The sequence below is a fragment of the Taudactylus pleione genome, unplaced genomic scaffold, assembly GCF_031769625.1.
Source record: "Taudactylus pleione unplaced genomic scaffold, aTauple2 ptg000106l, whole genome shotgun sequence".
Classification (NCBI taxonomy): Eukaryota; Metazoa; Chordata; class Amphibia; order Anura; family Myobatrachidae; genus Taudactylus; species Taudactylus pleione.
This window is the reverse complement of record NW_028284508.1, coordinates 629727-654702: the sequence shown is the minus strand read 5'-3', so window position 1 is coordinate 654702 and position 24976 is coordinate 629727. Positions and strand designations below refer to the sequence as shown.

Below are 24976 nucleotides of genomic sequence, written 5' to 3'. Positions count from 1 at the left end.
TGGTCCTCATCCCTATATACCCTGCCCTCAGGTATTTAGTTTTTTTGTTTGGTGCGCAGCAAGACGCACCTGTTATACAGCGGGACTACCTAGGCAGTCCCAGACTTTTTTCTTTTATGAGTTTAGCGGTACCTGGCGCCGCTAATGACGCATGTACTGCGACTTCTTCTACCTCTGCTGACGCCGAAACACCAGTACCGCTATATGCATTGAAGTTCGGCGGGCCTCAGCATGGCTTAGCTTAGCGGCTTTGGCTGTGGTCCGGACTGCAGTCGGGTCACGTAGGTGACAGGTAAGCGATTCCTCACGGGGAATCGTGTGCGGCAGTACTGCCATCTGGGGTAGGAGACGCATCGGGTGCAGCTGCGGGTGAAGACCTCATGTGACGTGTCCTCACTAAGACAGCCGGAGGCATATTGTCTGTCGCCGGGGACGGGTATTAGACGCACTACAGTGCACTAGTTAGCGTCTACTACTATGAGGCCAGCGTACCAGTGCTGTCAAAATCGCAGCTTAGGGGAGATAGGCTCTCCCCCGGCTGCTCCTCTCCCAACCCAGACGCAAATTCCGGTACGGATTTCCACGTCTGGTTTGCTATATTTGACTACCTTGTGGTGAGACGCTCGCAGTTAGCGTTTGTGTGTGTGTGTGTGTGTGTGTGTGTGTACTGCTGAAGCTGTTGGTCTCAGAGGTTGGTCTGTCTCCCTGTATACCTCTCCTTTGGATCTGGTATATAGCACTCTATGTCCTACCATTACCCGTGCGGGGCTGGTTAGTTGATTCAGAGTCCATTTGCATTAGCAATTGTGCGTATTTATGCATTGTATGTGACTTTAATGCTAGATGCTGTATTGTACTGCCTTTTGTTTTCCAAACTGTCAGTTATACCTGTACCTCCCATCCCAATGTGCCACATCTCCTGTCGTACGTTCACCCTAAGGTGTCCTTGTTGCCACGGACGCGGCGCATTGGGGTGGGGGGGAGGTGCCGGGCAGGGGACGCTGCATTGGGTGGAGGGAGGTTCCTGGCAGGGGATGTGGCATTGGGGCGGGTAAGTGCCGGCCAGAGGATGCTGCAAAGGGGCAAGGGGACATTGTCCATCACAGTGCAGGAGCGGTGTCAGACTGGAGGGCAAAGATCCCTCCCCCTGTATAAAAGCACGGGCGCACTGTTAAGGCGGGAACAGTCGCCTGAACTGATTAAAGAGAGTAGACCTGCGTCCACTCTCTCTGAGTTGGAACTGAAAATATAAAAAAAATCTGTGGGGACAGTGTTTGGGAGCCTGCAAGTGGGGACAGTGTTTGGGAGCCTGCAAGTGGGGACAGTATCTGTGGAGCTGCTGTATAAAAATATATTCTATGTAGCCTGCAATAGGGGCCAGTATCTGAGGGCTGTTTAAAAAATGGTTTTAAAACATTTTGTTGCGAAGGCCCCCACCCGGCTACTTCTTGATGCCACCCGGCTGGAAATTTTTCTGGGGAGAACACTCTAAGATCATGTATTTCTCGTTTGGCAGGCCTGTCTGAGCAGGATGATAACCAGGATGGATTATGTAGTAACTGTTGTAAACGGCTACCTGTTCTATCCGGAACATCTGCAGCAGCACTAGAGCCACCCTGAGTGGCCGCTTGGTCTCAGGATTTGTCGCACTAAGTGGACAAAGCCGCAGATGCGCGGGCTCCTGCTGCGGTATTTCCTCTTGCTATGGGGTGTTCACAGCATTTGCATCCTTCTATATGTATGCACTCCATGAATTCTGGTTAGGTTAATTCTACTGCTCACTCTAGTCAGAGTATGCCACCGTCTATAGCCTCTCAGCAGGCAGATAGACCAGTGGCGGTAAAGCAGGGGCATAAGAGAGGTTCCCATCAGTTGTTGCCTCACGACGACTCGGACTCCTCATCAGACTCTGATAAAGGGTTCTGGGTCTTACTCTGTGAGATCATCAGCCCCTTGTGGATGTCCCCTCTCTGGTGAGAGCGGTTAGATCTGTCCTCAGTATAGAGGAAGAGGAGGCTCCGCTGACAGCCAAGGCTCCGGTCTTTAGGCGTCAAAAGGTGGCTAAGTATTATTTCCCTCAGTCTGACCAACTGACAAATCTCATGTCTGAAGCATGGAATACTCCGGTAAGCATTTCCATGCTACAAGGAAATTAACCTCGAGATACCCATTTGCACTTGGTGAGTGTAACAATTGGGAAGTTCCCCCAACAATAGATGCTCATGTTACAAGGTTGATCAGGAGCGCTACTTTACTCATTCCTGCAGCATCCTCTTTAAAAGAGGTTACAGATAGAAAACTTGACAATTATTGAAATCAATGTTTTCGTAACCTAGAGCGATTACCAGACCAGCTATGGCTGTAGCCTGGGTAGCTAAAGCTATCGAAAAAGGGACAACCTCTCTGGAAGGTACTATGCCTGATGGTACCAGAGAACAGCAGTCTTTTCTCTGTCAGATGTGAAACGCAGCTGTATATATGGGGGACGCGGTCATTGACGCGGTCTCTGCAACATGGGTTGCAGCTCGAAGATTCCTTTGGCTAAAAACCTGGAAGGCGGATGCAGGGTTCAAAAAGGCTCTGGAATCTTTGCCTTTTACAGGGAAGGTACTGTTCGGACCAGAGCTGGATGACATAATGACTTCTCTGACAAGACCGAAGTCTGCTGAATTGCCATCTACGACTACCCCTAAATTTAGGCAGTCGTCAACTTGGTCCTTTCGTCCACAGGGTAGGGCAAAAGGTCAGTCTTCCTCTAGACAGTCATTCCCGCAAGACACGTCAGGCCAAGAAATCTTGGTCAAACAAACGTCTTGCTTCCAAGTCAGATGGTAAGTCTGCTGTCTGATGGGGCTGGCCTCCCTCTGGGGGGTCTCGGTTGGAGGCCGACTTTTACAGTTCACCCAGGCCTGGTATTAGACAACTGCGGATGCCTGGGTTCGAGAGGTAGTCTCTCATGGTTACGCCATCACGTTCTTGAGGCATCAGAGGTTCGTTGGTGCAACCCTTCCTTCATACCTGGACAGGACTGCGGCCTACCGGGAGTCTTTTTGGGCCCTCCTGAAATCGGGAGTCATAGTCCCCGTTCCTGTGACTCACCAGGGAAGGGGTTATTATTCAAATTTATTTTTGATTCAAAAAACAAATTGGTCGCTTCGCCCTATCCTGAATCTGAAGTCCTCTCAACAGATTCATCCATGTGCCCAAATTCTGTATGGAAACCCTATGGTCAATTATGCTGGTTTCCCTGGACATATAGGATGCATATCTGCATGTTCCAATTGCACGATCTCACCAAGGCTTTCTAAGATTGACGGTAGATCAGCAACATTCCCAATTTCAATCTCTACCCTTTGGTCTGGCCACAGCCCCTCGGGTATTTACCAAGATAATGGCGGCTCATCTCAGACGACAAGGAGTCAGGATACTGCCATATTTGGCCGACCTCCTGATATTCGCACAATCTCATTTGCAAATGACTGACTATTGTCTGTTTACAAGAGCACGGATGGATAATCAATTGGAAAAAGTCTTCTTCTCTTTTTCCAACTCAGCAAATGGTGCTCTTGGGGGCACTGCTGGATTCTCTGGGACAGAGGATTCTGCTAACAGAAGACAAGATTGTGGCGCTACAGTCTCGTGTGCACAGTCTTCTCTGCAAACAAAGAGTGTCCGTTCACTTGGCAATGCAGGTGCTGGGCTCCATGGTATCCACATCCGACATGGTGGCTTATGCCCAGTTCCACTCCAGGTCCCTACAGAATTGGATTCTGGCTCATTAGTATGGTCCATATCATCGGATAAAGTCTCAGATGATCCGCATCTCGCCAGAGGTTTGGCTCTCCCTCTCTTGGTGGCTGGAGACGACTCATTTAAACAAGGGTCGTCAGTTATGGGTCCCGGATTGGGTACTCCTCACCATGGATGCAAGCCTTCGAGGATGGGGAGCAATGGCAGGTCATCACACCTTTCAGGGAAGGTGGACGGATCAGGAAAGTCACCTACCAATAAATATCTTGGAGCTTCGTGCAGTGCACAGGGCGCTCATACTAGCGCAGGATCTCCTACACGGCAGGCCTGTCCAGGTTCAGTCCAACAAGGCGAAAGCAGTGGCCTACATTAACCATCAGGGAGACTCACGAAGTCCGGCAGCCATGAAGAAAGTGGCGGAAAGTCTGCTGTGAGCAGAATGCCATCTTCCAGCAATCTCGGCAATATTCATCCAAGGTGTTCTCAACGACTTCCTAAGTCGCCAGGATATACATGCCGGAGAATGGGCTCTACATCGAGATGTATTTCAACTTCTGGTGGACAAGTGAGGACTACCGGACGTAGACCTCATGGCATCACGTCACAACCACAAGGTCCCCAGGTACGGGTTCAGAGCAAGGGACCCCTCAGCCACCTTTGGATGCTCTGGCGGAGAGGTGGGACTTCAGGTTGGCATACCTGTTTCCTCCAATCTCCCTCCTCCCAAGAGTTGTCATAAAGTTCAAGCAGGAAGGCGGCAGGATAATACTAATAGCCTCTGCCTGGCCCAGGAGGCATTGGTTCTCTGATCTGACATGTCTATCCATAGACAGTCCACTTTCACTGCCTATACGGCCAGATCTGCTAATGCAGGGTCCCTGCCTATATCAGGATTTACCTTGGCTGGCTTTGACCTCATGGCTATTGAGTCTGCCATCTTGAAGGCCAAGGGTTTTTTGGCCTCTGTGATTCAGACGATGCTGAGGGCAAGGAAACCTGCTTCCACATGCATCGATCACAGAATTTAGCATTAATTTTTTCTTCGTTCTCACAGAAAATATGATCCTAAGAATTTCAAGGTCTCAAGAATACTTTCTTTTCTTCAGGCGGGATTAGACTTAGGTCTTTGCCTGGCTACCTTGAGAGTTCAGGTTTCTGCATTGTCAGTTTTGTTCTAATGCAGAATTGCCCCTCTACCGGATGTCAGAACATTCCCGCAGGGGGTTCTTCGGCTGCAACCTCCGTTTGTCCATCCGGTGGCACCGTGGAATTTGACATTGGTTCTCAGGGCATTGCAGATGGCTCCCTTTGAACCCTTGGAGACTGTGGACTTAAAATGGTTGACAGCGAAGACACTTTTTGTCCTCGCTATCGCCTTGGCTCGCAGAGTTTCTGACTTGGCAGCACTGTCATGTCGCTCTCCATATTTGATTTTTCATCAAAATAGAGCTGTCCTCCGTACTAAAGTGGGTTACCTTCCAAAAGTGGTTTCCCATTACCATATAAATGAAGAGATTGTAGTCCTGGCCTTATAGTCTTCAGACCTGTCTACAGATGAATCTTCCCTGGATGTGGTTCGAGCCCTTCGTATTTACATGGATCATACCAACTCCATCAGGAAATCAGATTCACTTTTTGTGTCATATGGGTTTCACAAGCGAGGCTGGCCAGCAAACAAACAGACTTTGGCTCGCTGGCTGCGTGCGACAATTTCTCAGGTCCCAAACAAGGTGACCGCACAGCACGATGGGACCATCGTGGGTGGTTAGACATGGCGCCTTGGCTGAACAGCTGTGCAAGGCAGCCACTTGGTCTTCCGTCAATACTTTTTATCAAATTCTATGCATTTCATACTTTTGCTCCCAGGATGCTTTCTTTGCGCTGGAGCTTCCCCATCCTTAAGGGAACTGCTTTTGGACATCCCCAAGGTAGATCCTGTGGACCGTGTGGACCCTGAAGAAGAAAATTAGAGATATGGTATAACATACCTCAGTTAGCGTTTTCTTTCTAGGTCCATAGGGTCCACAGGGCACCCACCGTGACGCACCTGGCCTCAGTTGGGATCTGTTCTTTGCCTTTTTTCGCATCACTGATTCCCTCTTTGAAAGTTGAGTGTTTCTTGTGTGCAATGTACTTCCTTCTCCACTTTCCGTCTCTTTGCCGTTAAGCTGGTTTACAAACTGAATGCCTGTGGCTGAGGGCGGAGTATATAGGGAGGAGGACCAGTGCTGGGAGCTTCAAAGCTGTAAGCTGTTTGGTGCAATTTATCATTCCAACTACATACCCCAAGGTAGATTCTGTGGACCCTATGGACCTCTAAGAAAAAGCGTTAACTAAGGTATGTTATACCATAACTCTAATTATTTGATGGCAGTGTGAAAAAGGTAATACATAAATAGTAATCTCGCCCTGTACATATAGTAAAAGAGAAGAATAGTGAAAAATTTTCCAGTAGACAGTGAAGGGAATGGCTACTGCACACGATATACTCCTGGTATGTAATAGTGTGTGAGTGGTTACCCCAAACACATCTGGTAGAATGAATTAGATAACAGACATCTGCTTTCAGAGTGAATTTGGTGGTGGATCTGATACCAGAGGCAGAGCAGATGCACTTTTAACTAAGCCCACAGCTGATGAGAGTGCCTTATTAAAGAATGACAGTGCAGTACGTATGGGAGAAACACTTACTATGTGCTGCTTCCTGCTGTGTGTGGTGATACACAGTGCCCAGCAGGTGAGCGTGTCTGTAGGGTGGTCCCAAAACCGTAATATAGATAAGTGGTAAAGTCCTTTCGCCGTGTATAACCCTGGCAGCCCTGATGTCTGTAAGACAGTGCAGGAATGTCTCAGGGAAATGAGACAGGGGACCAATCCCTAAGGTGAAGTGTATCAGTTTGATGGTGGTTAGTTGGGTCCGCCGTGTCCTAATGCGCACAATGGTGGCTCACTGGTCCAAGATGTACGTTTCACCCAGAGATATATCTTCGCCTTGTTTTTTCCCAATAGGGTACACACAACCAACACCTTTACTATTGGTTACACAATTATTTTCCTTTTTTTTTTTTTTTTTTTGACTCTTTATACGCTTTTTCTAAGACATTTATTTGATGGGTATTTCTAGATTTTAAAGTTACATCTCTAAACTCATTGTGCCCCTCTGTGCGTTTTTCCTTTTTGTCCCCTTATTTTTTTTTCCGCTATCTTATTGAGATTATTTACTGTACCCCTAATTTTAAAGCAAATTAATAAAGATGATTGTTTTAACTAGTGCTATCTAGGGAAGTGTACCCCTACTATAGGAGTACTTTTCTCTTTCTCTCTTACCTGCATTTGAATTTTTACCCCTTAGGAGCACCCAACCCCTGTATTTGATATTGTGGGGTTACGTTATTTTTGTGTTTCATTCAGTGAGCATAGGCTATTGTACACCAAGAATTTGGTCAAGTATATTAGTTTGTAGTGCTGGTGACCTCCACACCCACCTTTCCCCTAACAAGTGACATTTTTAAAGATACACAGGTAGATCTAATTACTTCACATGTGATTCTGTGACAAGACCTAGGAAACAAACTGTTTTGGGTTTCTGAGGACAGAGTTTAAGAAATTTTTGTACTAGCATAAGTTTTCCCAAACTCTACCATCACAGCCCAGGTTTTAAGGATGTGCTTGGTTGAGTCCAGATGTTTAAATCAAATTGACTAAGGTGTAATTAAGTCACCTGTGCTCAAGAATGTATATCCTTAAAACCTGGACTGTAATGGCAGAGTTTGGGAACCTCTTCACTAGCATATTAGTTGAATGCAGTAAAACTTATTTTAAATTTGTATCCATAAATGTTTTATATATGACTAGTGCACCTCTAAATGAAAGTCTCTTTCTTATCGTTCTTTGTATCCTATATAAATTAGAGCGAATATTACGTTAGCGCCCTGGACATCTATTGGTGCTGTTCTACACAAGACATCACTCTATTTTGTAAACTTAATGATATAATCAATGATTTGCTGCGGATAGATAATTTTTTTCCTAGTGTTGTAATAAAGGTGGTGAGCTGAATGGTTTGAGTAATTAATATAGTAAACACTGGCGGCAGCTTACTTTTAATCTACAGTATGCCCGTTTCTTATTAGCAGATTCACTTAAGCTTGAGATCCAGTTGGAGAATTGCATGATGTCTCCATGTGATTTTACTGATAACAAGTATTGCTCATTTATTATCTAGTAAATATAAGCAATGTTTTCTGTGCCATAATAGGCAAGAGCACATCATGCCAATCTGCAACGTGGCCTTGCGCTAAATTGAATCTGCCTTTTAGACTCCTAGAAAGTCTAGTTAATATTGTGATTTATTTATTGTGATTAAATAGCATTTATAGAGTGTGAAATTCATGCACATTTCTTTGTGTTTTACAACTGATTTATCCTTAACTACCAACAATATTCAAGAAAAATACTCTTACTTTTTTTACTTTTACCTTTAGGGGACGTCAGATGCAGATAGGGCGTTAGCTGTTGCGAAACTTATGTGAGTATAATGCAAGTTTGTTCTTGTTTTAAATGCAGAATTTATTATAATTGCAAGGTTTTTTCTACCCATATTTTACTACTTATCAATCACAATAGAAACCTTTTTAAATGTACTCATAAATACTCAACATTTGTTATATTTGCTGAAATACAAGTGCTGGGTATCATTTCATCCATTAATAAAAGCTGTGTGAATGATACCATAAGGACAGATTCAGTTAGCTGCGCGTTCCTGCTGTAAAGTCCCATATAAATTTTCTGTGCTTATTGCGTAGTAATTTTTGCCTACAAATTCAGAACTGCTTGCACAATTCAATTAGAAACGCTCTTTACTTTATTCTATGTAACAGGGTCTAAGCTCAATGGGCCTGATTCAGACCCACTCGCGAGCGGCTGTCCGCTCGCAAGTGGGTCGATGTTATGGACTGAGCATGCGCATGACGGAGGGAGCTCCGTCGTGCGCATGCGCCAGACGCGACGAGCGAAGGAAAGTCCTTCGCTCGTTGTGTCCGATCAAAGGGGGCGTGCTGTCAATGTTGATTGACAGCACGCCCCCTTTGGTGGACGTGCCGGGGGCGTGCCTCCCTGACGGGGGCGTTCCCACGGGAACGCCTCCCGTCAAAAGCCGGCCCACTGACATCACTAGTGATGTCAGTGGGAGTGATTTTGGCTCTGATAGAGCCAAAATCACTCCGGAGCTTGCGGTTGAAAACCTCAACCGCAGACTCCGGCTCGCAAATTCGATGGTCTCGACCATCGCGACCATCACAATGCACGCTCGTATAGCCTGTGGGTGGTGACCCACAGCTATACGAGCGTCCAGGAGGACGCTCCATGAAAATGGAGCCCGGCCCTCATTCAGAGCGTGCGCTCTGCTCAGAGCGTACGGCTCTGAATGAGGGCCAATATCTCTACTCTTTTGTCTGGTGCAGAAAACAACTTCTCATTCCACTTGCTGCCACTCCTCGCTGCTCTGTGACTGCCTTACAGCTGATCCTTGCTGCCCTGCATCAGGTCAAATAGCAGCTGCCACCCTAAGTTGGTACTGAGCAGGTTACTTCCATCAAAAAACCCACACTGTGCTGAGACTGCAACTTTTACACCTCTTAGGTTTTGCAGTACTTCAACTCCCCTCAGTTGTGCTGCTGAGCTATGCTCCTCTATTCTTTATCCACTAGAGAGAGACTAATCTCAGTGTCTTCCCACTTTAGCCGGGTGTACAACCCACATCGGCTTTGTGATCCACTTATGGCCTTGCTGATCTGCATTGTTCTTGTGCTGGATTCTCGTCAGCCAGTATCCAGTCCAACAAACTGTTACCAAGCGTCTGCACTGGCCGACAATAAGCCCACACTGCGCTGAGTGCTCCTTTTAAAAATGAATCTTGCTGTGCACTTATGATGCTGGAGTAATGTTTAAAACCTTAATATGATTTGATCTACAGTGATCACTGAATTGAGAATGTGGAGTGCAGATAAAGAGCAACCGTAGAAGTTGCTGATGAGTCCTCAAACACCTAATTTTCTTTAAACTTTGATTTCATTTGTACCGCAGACGCAGGCTCCTACTTTAACCACACAGCAATTAGTTTGAAATATGTACAAAGTCTCAGATGAAGCACAAATGGAACTTGACATGAAAGACAGCTGTGGCCGCTGCATTGCAGCACTTCGTATACAGATTCAGACTTATTCGCACACAGATATCAAATTAATCAGTACAGTCTCGTTAAGCGGTTTTGTCGCATCGTATTGTAACTAAGATGCATATTCAAGCAAAAGATGCTCAGCCCAAGCCGAGTCGCGGCAATAGGTCATGGGGACACATCTGTAATCTAAAGATGCCAATTTATTCCATTTAAAGAATATAGACCGCAGTAACATAATACACTATGTTCGTACCATTAAATGAAAATGTATTGTACTTGTATCTTCACAACATAATGGTAGGACTCCTGCTATATAAAATTTTCTAAACTGCCTCAAACCATTTCATTTTTATAACCTTGTTCTAGGTTTAATATAATGCTGGAACATGTTTGTAGTTTTGTTTTAAATAGCCATTCAAAGTTACAAAGCATTTTTGGGGTTAAAAAGTTTTGTGTAAGCTATTGATTACAATCTGTGCATTTCTTCTTCTTTTTCATGTAGAGAAGATGATGTTGCTGCTATTGACATTAACATGGGCTGCCCAAAGGAGTATTCCACCAAGGTATATATGTGCATTATATGCATATTGTATTTCTACACCATTAGTTATGTTCATCACACATTATCAATCTAAGTATAATTTATGTTGAATAGATTGTATGTCAAAACCCTCGACTGCTTCACTGGTCACATGTAAGACTTGCAGTAAAGAGTTGAAACAGTTGGTAACTATAGTTTAAGTTGGCCTTAAACTGAATGATCGTTCAGATCAGCCAATTAAATGACAGATCTGACAATTGTTAACAGCCAAAAAACTGCTGAAAGCTGGTAGGATCGTTTCATTATCAAACCTGTCCAATACTCTCGGCTGCCGTTCAGTAAATTCTATGCTCTGAAATGCAGATTCTCCATTCATCTGCTAGGTCCATTAAACTAGTTTGTTATACTTGCTACTGTTTAGTTTGTAAATGTAAATGCTGTCAACAGTGTGATATCGATAAGATTCTGACACTGTTTTAATGTTATTTAAAGCATTGTAACTGTGTCAGCATAATAATTTTAAACATTACCGTAAAGCATCCTCCTCCCCGGGGACCTCAGAATGAGAGGCCAGCTTCTTCATTTTTTGTCAGTGTGGATGCAGACCGTGAGATACGCTTGAGTCAGAGATGTTGTGTCTCGGGGCTACTCTCTCACTTTTCTACAGCGTCTGCTTTCCCAGTTCTTTTTCACCAGCCTTCCTCCACAGCCAGAAAAGGCAGAGGCTCACGAGGATTGTATTCGGAAACTGGATGGCTCTTTTCGACCCATCCTCAATTTGAAACACCTGAACAAATTTTGCATGGAGTCCCTGCCGTCCATAACCTAGCCTCGGAACTGGGGTGTTTTATGGCATTGTTGGATATCCAGGATGCATATTTACATATCCCTATATGGGCCGATTACTAAACACTTTCTCAGGTTATCAGTTTCAGGCATTACCCTTTGGTATGTCCACGGCCCCTCATGTGTTCACTAAGGTCATAGCAGTAATGGCAGCACATCTTCACTGCAAGGGCATCCGAATTTTACCATACCTCAACGACTTGCTTCTTTTGGCCTCGTCTCCAACAGTTCTCACAGATCGCATCCATCTGTCAGTGGAGCTTCTACAGTCCCACGGATGGATAATCAATTGAAATTAATGCCGTCCCAGGAGATGATCCGCTTGGGAGCCTTATTGGATTCCAGAGCTCAGAGAGTCTTCTTCCGGACAAGATCATGACCTTACAAGCCAAAATCCGCACCTTTCTAGGCCAACGTCGAGTGTCCATACATCCGTGCATGCAGATTCTGTGGTCTTTGTTCTCAACGTTCGACAAGGTGGAGTATGGTCAATTCCACTCCTGACCTCTCCAAAAGGTCATTCTAAGGCAACGGATCAAGTCTCGCCCAAACCTCCAGACACAGATTCTCATTCTTCCCCAGGAGGTACGTCTCTCCCTACTGTAGTGGCTCCAACACTCACATTTGGACAAGGGATGCCCCTTTGGATCCAGGACTGGGTCCTTCTTACAACCGATGCTAGCCTTCGGGTGTGCGGGCGGTAACCTGTCACCTAACGTTTCAGGGCTGTTGGACACTTCGGGAGAGCCAACTTTCCATCAACATCCTGGAATTACGTGCCATGTACAGGGCTCTGTCAGGCACAGCACTTCCTTCAGAGAAGTCCAGTGAAGGTACAGTCAGACAATGCACCCGCAGTGAGGGATCCATTCAGGAAGTCAGATGAATTCTTAGTTGGGCGGAGCATCATGTTCCAGCACTGGGCCTGATTCAGACCCGGTCGCAAGCGCTGAGCGCTCGCAACTGGGTCGATGGTGGCCCAGAGTGCATGCGCACGACAGAGCCGGCTCCGTCGTGCGCATGCGCAAGACCCGGATAGCGACGGGCAATCCATCGCACCGGCTCTCGTACCAAAGGGGGCGTGCTGTCGATGTTGAGTGACAGCACGCCCCCTTTGGTGGGCGGACCGGGGGAGTGGCTGCCCAAACTGAGGCGTTCCCATGTGAACGCCTCCGTTTGGGGCTGGCCCCACTGACCTCACGAGTGATGTCAGTGGGAGAGATTTCGGCTCTGTTAGAGCCGAAATCTCTCTGGGGTTTGCGGCAACGAGACCCTACCACAAGGGTCTCGTCGCAAGCCCGATGGTCGCGATGGTCTTTACCATCGCGACCATCTTCCTGGCCGCTCGCTATAGCTGTGGGTGGTCACCCACAGCTATGCGAGCGGCTTGGAGGCCGTTCTGGAAAAAAATAGCCTGGCCCTGATTCAGAGCGAGCGCTCTGTCAGAGCGACCGGCTCTGAATCAGGGCCTCTGTCCGCAGTCTACATCCCGGGAGTTCAGAATTGGGAAGCGGACTTCGTCAGGGCGTTCATGCAGTGGGCGCTGCATCCAGACGTCTTCCAACTCCTAGTCCGCCGTTGGGGCCTGCCGGATATCGACATGATGGAGTCTCGTTTCAGTCAGTTACCGAGATTCTGCTCCCGCACGAGGGATCCAGAAACTCCTGGTAGATACCCTACGGTTCTTTGGACCTTCCCTCTGATTTAAGTCTTCCCTATGATCCATTCGTCAGGTTCTCTGCAAGTTCAAACTGGAGGGAGGCACTTTGATCCTGGTGGCACCGGATTGGCCTCTGCACGTGTGCTACGCAGATCTACTGTACCTCTCCATCGGCGCACCACTGCATCTTTCTCTGCTGCTGGATCTTCTGTGTCCGGATGAGACCCATCTCGCTTTGACGGGGTGACTCTTGAGACTTCCGCCCTAAGAGTAAAAGGATTCTCCGGGAGGGTTGTCTGGAGCATCCTGCAGGCATGGAAGCTTTCTTCGGCGCATATCTATCACCGGATTTGGTGTACCTATTTTTCTTGATGTACGACTAGGGGTTTTAACCCCAGGTCTTTCCGCCTTTCCTGTATCCTTTTTCTTTCTTCAGACAGGTCTGGATTTGGACTTTGGCTCTCGTTCTTGAAGGTCCAGGTCTCGGCCTTGTCTGTTCTCTACCAAAGGCAGATAGCTCTGCTCCCGGATGTATAAACCTTCTTTCAGGGAGTTCTCCACATTCAGCTCCCGTTGGTGTCTCCTGTGGACCTGTCTTTGGTTCTCCGAGCTCTCCAGTCTGCTCCCTTTGAACTGTCAGACGGTGGATTTGCGCTGGCTTATGTGCAAAACTGTTTTTCTGCTAGCCATTGTGTCGGCCTGGAGGGTGTCCGATTTCAGCGCCCTATCTTGACGCTTTCAGTTATTTTCCATTCAGACAGGGCTGTGTTACGGACTCGCCTGGGCTACCTTCCCAAGCTGATCTGCTTTCGCTTAAATCAAGAGATTGTGGTTGCTGCTTTCCAGACTGCGCATCCTTCTCAGCCAGAGGCTTCCTTGGATGTAGTAAGGGCTCTCTGGCTTTACATCGAGAGGACCAGAAAGATTTGCAAGTCTGATTCTCTGTTCATATTATACGACATGCATTTAGAGGGCCTCGCCGGCTACTAAACAGACCTTGGCCCGCTGTCTCCGCTGCACAATTTGCGAACCTTCCTACCCCTGTCATGGTGACGGCCCATTCCACCCGGTCGGTGGGGACTGCTTGGTCAGCACGCTGTGGGGCTTTTGCAGAACAGCTCTGTAAGATTGGTTGTCTGCTCATACATTCATCAGGTTTTATGCCTTCGATACCTTTTGCGTCCTCAGACACCGCCTTCGGGCGTTCTGTGCTCACTGCAGCTCAGGACCATCCCCATCCATAAGGGATGGCTTTGGGACGTCCCAGTGTCAACTCTGTGCCCCCTATTGGAGGAAGAATAAAAGGAGACCTGTTGCTTACCTGTTAAGTCTCTTTCTTCGACTCCATAGGTGGCACAGGGCGCCAAACCCTGATGCACCTGACTGCCGGGGTGTGTTGTTAGCTTTACAAAAGAAAACCATTATTATCCTTTATTTATATGGTGCCTCAAGGTGTCTGCAGAGCCTTGCAAAGTACTTGGACAGAAACAGTATAAACAATAAAAAATAAAGGCCCTCATTCAGAGCTGTACGCTCTGAGCAGAGCGCACGCTCTGAATGAGGGCCGCCCTCCATAATTATGGAGCGTCCTCCTGGACGCTCGTATAGCTGTGGGTCACCACCCACAGCCTATACGAGCGTGCAGTTTGATGGCCGCGATGGTCGTGACCATCGCGACCATCGAAACTGCGAGCCGGAGCCTGCGGTTGAGGTTTTCAACCGCAAGGCCCGGAGTGATTTTGGCTCTATCAGAGCCAAAATCACTCCCACTGACATCACTAGTGATGTCAGTGGGCCGGCTTCTGACGGTAGGTGTTCCCTTGGGAACGCCCCCGTCTGGGAGGCACGCCCACCAAAGGGGGCGTGCTGTCAATCAACATCGACAGCACGCCCCCTTTGATCAGACACAACGAGCGAAGGAAAGTCCTTCACGCGTCGCGTCTGGCGCATGCGCACGACGGAGCTCCCGCCGTCATGCGCAGTGCACAACATCGACCCACTTGCGAGCGGACAGCCGCTCGCGAGTGGGTCTGAATCAGGGCCAAAGTCCCTTACATCACAGAACACTGCAGAACATGGACACTGTGTATAAAATAGCTGCATCAGATGTCATAATACCCAAAGGATAGGTGCCGTTGTAGGCAGTGGGGAGGAGATGATGGTATAAGTGAGGGCAAGGCAAAGCACACGAGGGAAGAGGGCCCTGCTCGTGAGAGCTTACAATCTAAAGGGGAGGGGCAGACAAACAAGGGTGACAGAGGAAAGAGACTGTGAACAAGGAGCATGGGGTAGTGGGTTAGAATGAAACCTGGAAGACTTTGATAAAGAAGTGGGTCTTGATTTTACAGTTAATAGTAAATACTATTCTAACAGTGACACGTAAATGGCAGCTTTCTTGCCCACAATGTTGGGGACACATGGTAAATAGTGGCTATTTACATTCGAATTGCTTGGGATCATATACAAGTAGAAGGTGCAGGTAGAGGGAGATATTGTGGTAGGTGACAGAAGATGACTGCATTGCATATGAAGGCTGCAACAGACAGACAAAAACAAACAACCAGACTTTGGGCCTGATTCACTGCTGATACACAACTGTGATTACCCGCTGCGAAAATATGCTAATGAATGCTTACTCTATGCCGTCGCACAGCCAGCATAAAGATGCCCACTGCCGCTCACTACCGAAATCTCACATACCTTGAGGCCAGCAAGGAACATCGAGTAACATCGGCCCCTTACGCACAATTACAACAGGTCTGACCTTACTCAGAAATTGCTAACCTCGACACATGCAGTGAGTACACAAGCTACGTATGTAGTCGCAGTGGCTAATTTATGCACGCTCATGCACCAGCGTACAAACGGACAGGCATGCCTGCGTTTTTCCACCCGTCATCACCCCCAAACACTGGCTACATGTCAGTCACTCTGCAATGGCTTATTGTGCTCTGCGTGATCCCAGTGCGATTGCAGTGTAGCCGTCGCTCACTGCGATGCATGCGCAGTACGCAACAATCAGCCGACTGCGTACACTGTTGCAGTTGCGATACGTACTGAATCAGGCCTGTGTGTATCAATTCAGCATGCTAGGCTTCCAGGCAGCAGCCATGTACTCTGGGAACCTGAGAGTGAGCAATGTCTTATACAAGGCAGGAACAGGGGACTATCCACCCTTTGAGCATGTTGCTCGGCTTGGATACTGACCATATCTATCAGTAACAATATTTTTCACGTTTGTTTATACCAGGCGCATTGTGATTCCAGAATAGTATGTTTAGTGAAGAATGTTTAATTTCAGAGTTTACACATTGGATCACTTCCCTAAGTACTAGGGACATGGCTAGCCATTGCCCAGAGCATGGATTATTAGATACACAACCGTTACTTCCCTAAGTACTAGGGACATGGCTAGCCATTCCCCAGAGCATGGATTATTACTTCCCTAAGTACTAGGGACATGGCTAGCCATTCCCCAGAGCATGGATTATTACTTCCCTAAGTACTAGGGACATGGCTAGCCATTCCCCAGAGCATGGATTATTAGATACACATTGGATCACTTCCCTAAGTACTAGGGACATGGCTAGCCATTCCCCAGAGCATGGATTATTAGATACACAACTGTAAAACACTCCCGTTTTGGATACCTGTTATTGATGGGCATAATTTTTCTTTTTAATAATTTAGAACAGAAAGGCTTAGTGTCACCATACATATACTGCCACAATAAATACATCATGTACAGATGGGTCCTCGCACATTTTTGCTTAATTCGCACCAAACTGCTCCTCTTTCCGCAATCAGACCCGCTCGCAAAGCTGCGTTCGCACACAGCTGTCCGCATTCAAGTATGCAAATCCCGCGATCGCAAGCAAGACATTAGCACGCCCACTAAGTTTTGCTGTGCGATTTGCCGTATGTATTTAGATGCCCACCGGCCTGACACAAGATGCCCACTTGCCCTTAGAAATATACGTCATGACCAGGAAGTGTATTAAACAATTGGTAACATCGGCTGACATCCGATCCATACGCAGCAGTTGTGGTTGTCTTTAGCCTACCACAAGCACTGCGAGTGTTAATTTCAGCCGTGTGACATGTATGTTGATGACACATCTTAATTATGCACGCCCCTGAAACGCCGTTTTGATGCTCAAACACGCCTGCGGTTGCACCCCCCCCAACTCCCCGTTACCATCGACCTCCTCCCGTCACCACCCACAAACTGCACGTCCTGTCACTCATGCTTGCGGAGCATCTATGTACTGGCTGTGATCGCTTCCCGATCGCAGAGACTGAATCGGGCACACGCACTTCGTCTTATACGCATGCGCAGATTGCGAATATCGGCCGGCCGCCATCAAACGCAGCTTTTGCGGTTTTTTTTCTTCCCGATAATGTGATTAGTGTGCACCAGGAGACAGTGCTGATTAATTTATATGCAACACTTGTATATCTGCAACTTATTCTCTGAATACAAAGTGCTACGATGCAACAACCGCAGCTTTATTCTACGCCAAGTTCCGTTTACAGATTTAGCCGCACACAGATATACAAGTGTTACATAACAAATTAATCAGCACAGTCTCCTAGTGGTTGTTGCATCAAATTGCTACTTAAATGCATTATTTGTTGGAAAAAAAAGAAGACTCCCGATGCTAGCAGAATTGTACGGGAACAGGTGACTCACTCCAGGCATATCGCGCTTTGTGGCGTATTGAGGATAGATGTAAGACAACACATCTGTATGTCCTTCTGTGCCTTTTATTTGGAAAAACAAGTTGTTTAATGTTTTTTGTTAACTTTTTCTGTGATGTGAGTTTCATATAGCAGACTCTTTATTGTTGATGGTGCTGCTCACTAGAATTGCACGCTTACGCTGTATGATGACAGGCTATGACTCTGAATGGTGGCTAGCCAGATTAAAATTTGTATTTTGCCAGGTTGGTATTTACAGTTTTTATGTCTATCATTAAAACTAATCACTATAAATATTTATTATTTAGGGTGGCATGGGGGCAGCGCTTCTATCGAATCCTGAGAAGATTGAGAAAGTAAGTTTTATGTTTAATGTATATCTCTTTTGTTTGTCTCTTTATATTTTGTTCATGTAGTCATCAGTGTAATATGATGACATCGAACAACCTCACAAGAACAGTGGGGGAACTTTTTCCCCCCCCTTTATTCAAAATCATTAAAAAACTGTTAGACTTTTTTTATTTTACAACTATATATGAGCATAAACAGAACAAGGCTCTCTTTATATGGCAGTCTCCAAAACACAAACGTGTGTGTGTGTGTGTGTGTGTGTGTGTGTGTGTGTGTGTGTGTGTGTGTGTGTTTTACAACTTTTTGAAAATTCCAATACATCGTCTCATACCGAAGAAATTTAAATTGCGTCTTTTACATTAGCTAAAACTTATCTTTTCTTCCACAGATACTGAAAACATTGGTAAATGGTATTTCTAAGCCGGTGACCTGTAAGATACGTATCCTTCCTACGGTAAGATTACTGTCCTGTCCCTCTGAGTTTTTACTTATTTATTTGAAGTACTTAAGAAATATACTTTGCGGTTAACATTTCCAATTCAACTTCTTACTACCTTCTACAAAGTCCTCACCCATATATTTCTGACTTTATATGCCTATTTATCAAACAATATTTGCGAGATAATACTCAAAAACAGCCATTTTCAGGGAATAACCGAAAATATGAAGTATCTCACGTATGTACCATCTCTGATATCTGCTGCGGTCCCTCCATTTCCAACAACTACCACAGCCTGCATAGCTTTCTATGGGGGCTGCAAAGCTGTCATATTGCTAAGCACTTAGCGTTATCCTATCAGGGCCAAGCTCCTATCTACAGATGATGGTGTCCTATCTTAGCCTATGTGCTACTAATTAGCCTACAGCTCTCTGTCGGACCCCGGTGATGCATGCACCAGCCGACTGCTGTGAATGCACAATGTGCGTCAGGGACCAAAACTAGGAAGCAGTGCAATAGCGTTACGCTATCACACTGCTGCCAGCTTTTCCGATAGGATGGGCTCTTATATAAATAGTAAATTCACGTGAAAATATTCACTTTCATTTTGCGAATATACTCAAAAAATTTCATACGTGGGTCACAATGTGGATTGTGATAAATATACCTCTGAATCACTTCACACTCCCTACTACTATCTTTACTTTGCCAATGAATGGTGCCTTGACTCCCCACTGATGACATCTTACTTCCACCTCTACCTTCTCCTGCTCACAATCCTACCCACCAGTCTCCAAAGTATTAAATGCTTTTTCTACTACAGGGTCCATAGAAGGTCCACAGGAAACCTTGGGGTATAGGTGATGAGTAATGTAGTAGAGAAGAACCAATCCGCACAGATCAATAATAATTATATATCGTCCATTCCCCTATTGCATTTGATAAGAAATATAACTTCAATAACAATGGGGAGGTGCACCCAGGAATATAATTGACATGCAAAAAGAGAAAAGTATTCCTGTGTCGGGGCACTCACGGACTCAAGATAACATCTCACTAAATATCATAAATAGTTATTAATAGTGTCCCATCGTTATCAGTATAAAACATAACTTTTAATTTCTCCTTAAAATGGTTCAGCAAAATATTTTTTTGTGTATTTATTTCATTGTTTATTTATCATAAAATTGTGAAATAAAAAAAAACTAAAACAATTATAGTGTGTCACTACTTAATTGGTATCCGGTTATATAAGTGTAATGATTGTCTCATACTATCCTATTTGTCTTTTGGAACCGGGAGGGTGTCTGTAAAACGAGAACATTTAGTAGATGTTAAGATTATAAGATTAAATACATCCTATATTATAAGGTTCTAATACAGGGCTTGACAAATTTTTCTAAAATCTAGGAGCCAGCATGAAATTGTAGGAGCCAGACCACCGCTCCCCCCCAAAAAAATTACAGGAGTGAGTAAGGAGCACAGCTCTGTGTGTTATGCACACTATACTAGTCCACCAAATGGTTACAGTTGAATGAATACAGTAAAATGGAGGCCCCCTCACAGCTCTGCACAGCTCCCCTGCTCCACAATCCAGTGATAACGGACCACATTTCACATAAAACAATGGTGCCAGAAAGTACAACAAAACCCCCCTCCCTCATGGTCACACCACTATCCCTCTGAAATGTTCCGCAATCCTTGGTCACGCATAGACCCTATTACCGGAGAGCTCTATGCAGCCAGAGATAGGAGAAAGTAGACAGCCGGGACGTACAGGAGGAGGATCAAGAGTAGACTGAGACAGACAGCAGGGATCAGAGCAGGCCAGGATGGCGAGGAGTCGTCCGCGCAGGCCGGGACAGACACAGCAGTCACAGCAGCATGATATGAACACGCAATACCATAGGCATGAAACTCCGCCAGAGCTGATGAGGATCTGCTTCCTCCCTCACTGCAAAATCTGGTAGCCAGACAACAAAATCTGGTAGCCATGGCGACCTGGCCCCCTGGATTTGTCGAGCCCTGGTCTAATATTATTGTCACTGCTAACAGGATTCCAAAATCTAATAGCCCTATTTATTGGGGCCCACAGTCTTGGGGCTTAAATTACCCACAGTCAACACTATATATACCTCAATATCCCAAGTTAAAACTTGGCATAAATAATACTTGGGAAATTACAACAAATCCCATACACATGTATCAAGTTCACTTATGCTGGGCATACACTCTACAATTATCTGTCAAATCTGTCTGGTGGGAAGGAAAATCTGGTCCATTTTCTAGTGTTTGGGAGCAAATTTCTATTGTTATTTGCTCCCATACATTACCAGGTTTTCATTCCAACCAGTCAGATTGGACAGATATCTGACAGATAATTGCATAGTGTATGCCCAGCATTAGGGATTACAGAAAATGCCATATAGGTACCAATTCTCAAACTCTTACTTATGGGTCATGATATTGTTTCATTTTAGAGATGTCAGTAAAATTTATCCCATGTGTACAGTATTATCCCGATAACTCATCTATTAAATCGGGTTTATTATATCACCCCTTAGGAATCATTGCACATGCCATATACAGTGTGTTGGGTGAGGCCACCTGGTTTAGTCTGAGTGATAACACGGATTGGTGTCTCGCGTGTATCTAGTATTCAATCGGTTCATTACATCACCCCTTTGGGAATCACCGCAAATCCCCTATGTGGTATATTGGATGAAACCTAAAATAATAATGTGGTATCCAACTGGATAATTACTTCCCAAATGATTCACTGTAATTGTAAAGTATGCTTGTTGTTATCACAGCAGGCGTTTATATAGTCATTAGAATGTTGAGTATGGTTACCAAGCAGTTATTGAAAGACAAAAGTTATAGTATAATTCAGGTATTAAGTGGCATGTTGTTGATATTAATATTTTAATTGGTGGAGGGCTAGTTGATTTGGAGTCCTTAATCAATTTTGTTGGAGCGCTTCTATGATTTAATTATCATATTTGTTCCTAATTTACAGAATCAGTCTCCTCTCTAAACAATGTGCAGATCATTTAAGTATAACTTCTAACAGTATGTAACCTGAGTGTGCTTTTGTAATAATGCTAATATAACTGCTGCACATTGAAATGGAGCAGTGATCCTATCCCTCGATATTCTTAGCAGGCACGGCTTGTGAACCAGTATGATTGTTACTATGTTGCTAGATAATTCGACACGTAATTGCCATGTATATCAACAATCTACATTCAGTTCATAGGAACATAAGCGCCTGTTCATATTGTTCAAATGTCTAACAGACACCTTTCATAATCCTAAAATCATTAGTGTAGTGAACACATAAATTGTTAGAGCACACGCCACACAGCGTGCACCGCGTGTCTCCTGACGCGCATTTCGCTAGTGTGCTTAGTCATAGGAGCAACCTATAGGTGATGACGAAGACATCTGGGCACCATGCAGTTACTTAAGTGCGGTCAGCGTGAACAGTCCAGAGGAAGTTCGCACGGCCGCATCATCACCCCGCTGGTGCTGAGACACCGATAATGATGCGGGCCTCGGGTCTTGACTAGCAGGGACCCCGGAGGATTTCTAGACTGCGGCTGAACCGTACGGGGTGCAGGAAAGCGACATGCACCGCGGTGGTGCGTGCGAGATGCAGTCTTTTTCCTCCATGGTTGGCGGACACCCTGGGGATGACAGCAAGTGTGGCCAGGCACTGAGTCCTGTGTCCACACTAAGGGACTGGAGTTCTGCAGAACACTCTAGCGTCCCAGTGGTTAAACGCTGGCCAGGGGAGGCAGCCTTCCCTTTCTAACAGCCGGCTCCTCCTCACTGCTAAACACGCCTTTCCACTGTGGTCTGGCTTACAGTTTCCTGCTTCCAACTCCGCCTCCCCATGAGTTCTTCGGTCATTCTCCTGGCTGTGTGTCGCTGATATCCACAGGCAGTGCAGAGTACGGTTTCCCCTACATACCTCTCCTCTGGTTGGTGGTCAGTGTATGTAGCATTTTTGTCCTACTAGACGCTAAGTCTCTGTAGTTGACTTAAGGAAGTGCCATTAAGTGCAGGTATTATTGTTTTCTGCATTTGTTTGAGACTGTATGCTAGCACTGTCTGTCAGTTTTTAGTAAAGAAAACACTCATTCTTTTGTTGCTATCCCTGTACCTATTCTGGGCCATAAGCACGGGTGTAGTGCGGGTGTGGCACAAGTCGCAGCTGAGACTCTATCTCCGTTAAGTGATCCTCTTTACTATGTTTGGCAGTGAGAGTGATATGACTAAGTTAACCCCTATTAAACTGCTCTGTAAAATATGTACAATGGTGTTAGGGGCAGAGGACATAGCCTCTGAGGAGTTATGTTTCCGGTGTTACACTGCCCCGGGTCCTTCTGAGGCTTCTGCCGTTCAGCACAAGCCTCTATGGCAGTGCTTTGCAAAAGTACTAACAACCAAAACAGGGCGTTTAGCAGGCCCTCCTATGTGTCCACAGTTCAGTTTTCAACAACAGCACCTTTTGCCAGCGCAAAACCTGCTGCAACCTCCTACACCTTCAGGTGTTGCCCCCTCAGTGGGTTAATACAGTTCCTGTTATATTGCAGGGTGCGACTGAGATACGTCAGCAGGACGCACATATCAACAGACAAACTAAAAGGGTATTACTATCCTCGCAGTTTACTGTATGGGATGATGATGATGTGTCATCTGTTGATGGACTGCTTCTTGATGAGTCTGACTCTGAGCTACCTCCTCTGGAGGAGGGGGTAAAGTCTAAAATATATATTCCAGGGCTAATAGAAGCTGTAAAAGCAGCCCTGATCATTGAGGAGGATGAGCCTCCTGCGCCTAAATCTAGGCATGTATATTTCATGGAAGAAAAGGTGACTAAAGCTACATTCCCATTGTCTGACCAATTGGTGAATCACTTGGAGGTAGCTTGGAAAGCGGTATCAACCGCAGAAGCGTCTAGTCTCTGCTTACCCTTTTGCTAAGAATAATTTTTTCAAATGGGAGACTCCACCGGTGGTGGATTCCCATGTTACGTGCTTGGTAAGAAGTGCAACACTTCCTATGCCTTCCTTGTCGTCCCTGAAGGATTTTACAGATAGGAAGGTAGCGGTATGCTTAAATCTGTTTATTCCCTTTCCGGGGCTGCGTGCAGACCAGCTATGGCCATTTGCTGGGTGGCTCGGGCCATGGAATGTTGGACTAATAGCCTTGAAACATCCTTAGCCTCTAATGCTACCAGGGAACAGCTGAATCTGGTGGGAAATCTCAGATTCGGCTACCTATATAAATGAGGCAGCTTTTGGATGTTGGCCTACTAGATGCCAGGGTTTCTTCGGCGGCCATTGCGGCTCGCCCTTCTCTATGGCTCCGTTCTTGGAGAGCTGATGCGGAATCCAAGAAGGGGTTGGAACGTTTGCCTTATGACGGTAAAGTCTTGTTTGGCCCAGATCTGGACAAGATTGTGAATACCTTAGCAGCAGCTAAGTCTGCTTGTCTGCCTTCTGCTCCGGCCTCTTCGGGGGTTCGGACCTTTCGGGATCCAGGTAAGGCTAGAACTCCGTACTTTCCCAGCCCATCCACCACCAAGAAATCTGCCAGGCATAAGAAGGAGCCCTGGAGTACCAGACGTCCGCCTACCAAGCCTGATGACAAGCCCTCCGCTTGACGGGACGGGCCTCTTCCTCCTTGTTGCTGCAGGAGTGGTACCGTTCCTATGGGGGGCTGCTTTTAAGTGGTCCCAGGGTTACTTATTTTACTTGTTTGTTTTACTGTAAACATTGAGCGGTCTGTGCAGGCGATCTGCGAACGCCCGTACAGCTTCTCCGATACCAGCGCCGGGGTGGCAGCACCAGTGAGTGGACTGGTGACTTCCACTGCGTTCATCATGTTTCATAGACTATGCCTTATTTTCCTGTACAGTGCTGCAGATTTTGTGGTAATAAACTACGGTATCATAATAGTCACAAACTCAGGGTATATACCAAATTTATTTACTCAGCAGGATTTGCAAACAATATCAAGGAAATAAATATCTTCCAGTGAACCTGAAACAAAATCTGAATTTAATAATTTTAAGGCAGACCACAAACAGATGTTCAATCTAGAAGATGAAAGTACACTTTACCTGATTGAAATATGTTTTATAAAACTACTGTAGTTACCGTTGAGCTTCCCAGGTGTCTAGTATCCAGAGAAACAGATAGCTACGATAATCACTGTTCTTCCTAACAATAATGTCTGTCTGTAGCCTCACCCACCTCATGCATGATCATAATTCAGGGGTCTATTTACTAAGCAGTGTTAGGAGACAAAGTGAAATGAGATAAGATACAGGTCAATCAGCTCCTAACTGCCATCTCACAGGCTGTGTTTGAAAAATTACAGTTGGGAGCTGATTGGCTGGTACCTTATCTCCTTTCACTTTGTTTCTTAACACTGGTTAGTAAATAGACCCCTTAATCTGTCATTTTTGGCTTTGATACCTATTTGCCCTTACTTCTG

General features: G+C 45.9%; 1 protein-coding gene across 3 annotated transcripts in view; it reads left to right on the top strand.

Moving 5' to 3' along the window:
- The window catches only part of DUS2 (dihydrouridine synthase 2), a 141577-nt gene that overhangs the window by 15643 nt on the left and 100958 nt on the right, over window positions 1–24976 (top strand). For all 3 annotated transcript variants that reach the window (XM_088470897.1, XM_088470898.1, XM_088470899.1), the window contains exons 5-8: window positions 8235–8278; window positions 10431–10491; window positions 17985–18032; window positions 18416–18481. In XM_088470897.1, the coding sequence (XP_088327023.1) occupies window positions 8235–8278; window positions 10431–10491; window positions 17985–18032; window positions 18416–18481 (219 nt within the window). The remainder of the gene's footprint in view (window positions 1–8234; window positions 8279–10430; window positions 10492–17984; window positions 18033–18415; window positions 18482–24976) is intronic.